Source organism: Cannabis sativa, chromosome 3 (assembly GCF_029168945.1).
Source record: "Cannabis sativa cultivar Pink pepper isolate KNU-18-1 chromosome 3, ASM2916894v1, whole genome shotgun sequence".
Taxonomy (NCBI): Eukaryota; Viridiplantae; Streptophyta; class Magnoliopsida; order Rosales; family Cannabaceae; genus Cannabis; species Cannabis sativa.
The window spans coordinates 11,464,125-11,468,809 of record NC_083603.1 but is presented as its reverse complement, the minus strand read 5'-3'; the positions used below and the strand labels follow the sequence as shown (position 1 = coordinate 11,468,809).

Below are 4,685 nucleotides of genomic sequence, written 5' to 3'. Positions count from 1 at the left end.
TATCCAAAACATTTATTAATTACTAATTAATACTATAATTAACTACCTATACTCGATCAATACATGTCACATGCTACATTTTTTTTAATCAATTTATATATATTTTAAGTACATTGTTATTAGGTACTAGTGGTGCCTAGCACCTTATTGACATGTGATGTTGCAATTGACTAGCGATACTCTCTAAAAGCTTATTTTAAATGAGCATTGCTATTAGGCACCAGTGGTGCTTAGCACCTTCTCGACATGTTACGTTGCGATTGGCAAGCGATACTCCTTAAAAGTTATTCTATTAAACTATGTGGGACCCGATACTTAGTTAAACTATGTTAGGCACCACTGGTAACCTGTAGCATTTCTCATATTAACCGATACTTAATTAGATATTGACATATAGGAGGATGCTAGACACTATTGAAGTCCTTTAACATTTCTCATATTTTAATTAGTATTGCAATATATAATAGCTAATTAATATTTGGATTATAATTAATTTATGTAAAGTTTCAGTCTTCAATATATGTAATTTTTATAATATTATATTAAATATATGTATATAATAACAATATTTTCGGTTACTGCTTCTGAGTTCTGGCCCTTTAAATCAAATATATTCCTGGATCTTTCAAAGCCTGTAAAAATCAATTATCTCTTTTCTCAATGGAAACTTTCATCAACTCGGTGACTCGTTTACGTGTGACTCAGTTTATCTTAACCATAATAATCATAACGATTCTTCTATACGCGCCAACATGGCGGTGTAGCGCAGCCGCCGTTACCACTACCCAGCTAGAGCTGCTCAAAGGGTTCAAAGCGACACCGGACCCATCATCAACGACGTCGTTTCAAGCTCTCCTTCAAGACTCGTCTAACAACTTCGCTTTGGGTTTCCTCCGAATCAACGAGACCTTACTAACTGTGGCTGTGATTCATTTGCCATCTTCGGAGCCTCTATGGGCGGCTAACCCGACCCGATTATTAGCCCCGTGGTCCGACTCCACTCAGCTCAGCTTCAATGGTAGTCTCGTGCTTTTGGATTCTCATCGGTCAAGGGTATTTTGGTCATTAGGAATGGAAGGAGATCGAGTTGTGTTACTCAACTCGTCCAATCTTCAAATAGTAGAGGGCGAGTCGGTGACTCAGTCTGTTATGTGGCAAAGTTTTGACTTTCCAACAAATACGCTTGTGGAGAACCAAAACCTCACAGCTAAAATGGGGTTAGTTTCGTCCAATGGGCTATACTCCATGAGATTAGGAGAAGACTTTTGGGGCTTATACGCTGCGTTTAGACATGGGTCGGAGCAAATCTATTATAAGCATAAAGCCATGGAAGCCAAAGCGGAGATTGTTCAAGGAAAAGGCCCGATTTACACCCGAGTCAACTCGGACGGGTACCTGGGCATGTACCAACTCGGGACCGGACCCCCGGTTGACGTGCTACCTTTCACCAGCTTCCAAAGACACGTGAATGGACTCCTCCGGGTCCGGTTAGAACCGGACGGGAATCTGAAAGGGTACTATTGGGACGGTTCTAACTGGGTCTTGAACTATCAAGCGATTACCGAACCGTGCGAGCTTCCCAGTCCGTGCGGGTCCTACGGGTTTTGCAAATCCGGGTCGGGTTGTTCTTGTTTGGATAACCGTACGGATTTCGGATCGGGTTCGTGCTTTCGGGGCTCTTCTTCCGGAGACTTCTGCGGCGATGACGTGGCTAAGAATAACTTTTGGGTTTTGAGAAGAGAAGGTGTGGAGCTGCCGTACAAGGAGTTAATGAGTTACGAAACGACGTCGTCTCTTGCGCAGTGTGAGAGTTTGTGTGAGCGGAGCTGTAGTTGTTGGGGAGCGGTTTACAGTAACGGATCCGGGTTTTGTTACACGGTGGATTACCCGATCCAAACTTTGTTGAGCGTTGGGGACCTGAGTAAGATGGGTTACTTTAAAGTGAGGGAAAGTCCAGGGAGACATAGGGTAGGGGTGCTTTTTAGGGCTATGATTGGGATGTTGACTGGGATAGTTGCTGTTGTGGTGGGGTTTATTGGGTTTGTGATATATAAGACGTGGATGAAAAGGAAAGGAGAAAAAAGGTTATTGGAAGATGAAACGGGTGGGGTTTCACCTGGCCCGTATAAAGATCACGGCTCCGCAAGTTTTAGATCAATAGAAATGTGTAGCAGATAGATTTAGATTTAGATTTTAGATAAAAATAATGATTTGAGAAAAATGAGAATGACGTAAGGGATGACATTTTTTGGTTTGGGTTTGGAGATTTTTGATTTGACTGACTGATATGTTGGGTGGTAATTGGAGTTTAGTGGTTTGTGGGACCCGGTTAATCTTTGTTTTAATTGTTCTTTTAGTGAGGTGCACCCTATATCACCCTCCACCCAAATGAATGTCTATCGTTCTAGTAATATATAGTGTATTGTATAGTGATCTTTAAAAAGTTTACAAGTGCGGATTTAGAATTGCATATACCTATGTCTTATCTTCTCATTAATAATAGACTATGTTGAAATTCTTTTTGGCTAGCGGAAGCCATTTTTATAAATTCGCTAATGAGTAATGGAGTCCAAGTTATTGTTATATTTTACGATACTTATAAAAATTATAATTTTAATATGTTCTAAAACTATGTTAAATTTGATACATATTAAAGATTATATTAAATTTGTCACAATAATATATATTATTGTGTTAATTTAGCCTACAATAAAAGAATTATTACATGAAAAATATAAATTGATATTTTATTTACAAAAATATCTCCATAAAGAAAAGACAACATTTATACCTTTTATGTGATTTTAATTACCAAAATACCACTTACACTATCATTACTTACACAATCAGACGATAGTTGCAAGGTGGTTGCTGCGTGGTTGCGCGGTGGTTGCATCAGACGATAGTTGCAGAGTGGTTGCTAGGTGGTTGGTCGAAGGTTGCATCAGACGAAGTTTCAATCAGACGAAATTTTTTGAGTGGTTGGCTGAATGTTGCATCAGACGAAAGTTTCAATCAGACGAAATAACTGTTAGCAAAATGTTTAGGCAATTGTAATGCAACTGTTGTGCAACATTAAAATTCAGAACAGTGTTTCCACGTACGTAACTCTATCTACATGTCTCTTAATGATTTAATATGAATAAATTCACCATTAGAAATTTAGAAAACAACAAAAATACACCAGAATAAACATTTTACTATAGTATTGATGTAATTTTTTTTGGATTATACTTGAGTTGGATTGTTTGGGAACTCCAGTTACACTTTTGGAGATCTGCCTTTCATGGATCTAAAAATTGAAGTCAGGACATCAGTTTTATGCAAATTAAACTGGATTTTCAGTTGAATTTTAGTTTCGTAGTAGTTTTTCAACACTTTCTTTATGAAGTCAAAGCACCCTCTGTTTTTGATTGATTCTGGTCGTCTTCTCAGGTGAAGTCCCCGGAATTAATGGTGGTTCTCTTTCTAATTGAATTTTTCGTTTCAGTTGCGTTAGGTTGCTACGTAGTTGCACGATGGTTGCGCGATAGTTGCCCAAGAAGCATGGATCCTGGGTTGAAGGTGTGTGTAAGTGGTATTTGTGTATTTTTTTTTTTATTTGGGCTGTATATTTGTTTATTTGGCCAGCTGAAAGTATTTTTGTAATATTGTTACTTTTTTCGGTTAAAACTGAAAAAAGCCCAATGCTACATTTTATTTATAATATCACTAATTATTGTGATTTATTAACTTTTACCAAACTTTCCATTCTTTATTTACTATATTTCATTATATAAATAATAAAAGAACAAAAAATAATAAGTTTTATATATTCTTAATAGGGATAATTGCGGCAAAAGTCTTCAAAAACTTACAGTTGATGCCGATTAGTCCCCAACCTCAAAAATTGGCGGTAATAGTCCCCAAGGTGACATTTTTTGTGAGTCTGTTGGTCCCTTTTTTAACTGAACTGTTAAACCCAAATAAAGTGCCCCGTGTCAATTTTTTATTGGTCCAAATAATAATTTTAATTAAAATAAATTAAAATAAATTAAAAACAAAAAATATATATTTTAAACTTAAAATTTTATTTTATTATAGATATATATATATTTTTTTTTCATTTTTTTCTTGTTCATCGTTTTCATCAACCCAGTCAACCCTGAGAGTTCAAACGGAGCACCACCACGATTCATGGCCTGCGATGACCGGAGCACCACCATTGTCGTGCACATCCGAGAAGGAGAAAAGGAGAAAGACGGAAAGGTAAGGGGCTCGAGGGTGGAAGGTTAGGGTTTGGGTTTTAATTTTTCTAGGTTCATTTCGAGCGTGAAGGACTGAAAATGGCTAGCGTTGGGCTTCCTCTCTCTCAGTCCACGCGAACGACCAGGCAATCGGGCAAGATTTTTAGATGCCCAAACAAATTGGTAGATCTGGTCGTTCGGGTAACGTCGTTGGGGTTTGATGTTTGCTTTTGGAGGATGCAACATTCGACGGGGATGGCGGGGTTTGACTGTATTTTCTCTCTCCCGGCACCAAGTCGTCGCCATGGAGCTTCATCTCCAGTGACATTTTCTCCAATAAGGATCTTTCTCTCACTCTGTTTTGTTTCATTTTTTTTGTTATGCCTTCAGATCTAACAGCCACCCTCGAGTGCGAGAGGAACAAAAAAAAAATCAATGGTGGTGGCCGGTCCTCTTCGC

The 4,685-nt window shown here is 38.1% G+C and overlaps 1 protein-coding gene across 1 annotated transcript; it reads left to right on the top strand.

Annotated features, from left to right (window-relative positions):
• Positions 1–553: 553 nt before the first annotated feature.
• Positions 554–2,470, top strand: LOC115711477 (PAN domain-containing protein At5g03700). Its single transcript, XM_030639817.2, has one exon. It carries the CDS (start codon positions 661–663, stop codon positions 2,176–2,178), a length of 1,518 nt encoding a protein of 505 aa, XP_030495677.2. The 5' UTR covers positions 554–660; the 3' UTR covers positions 2,179–2,470.
• The last annotated feature ends 2,215 nt before the right edge of the window (positions 2,471–4,685 follow it).

What these genes read in the sequence shown, in the direction of transcription:
- LOC115711477 (XM_030639817.2), top strand. Translation starts at nt 661, where the DNA reads ATGGAAACTTTCATCAACTCGGTGACTCGTTTACGTGTGACTCAGTTT.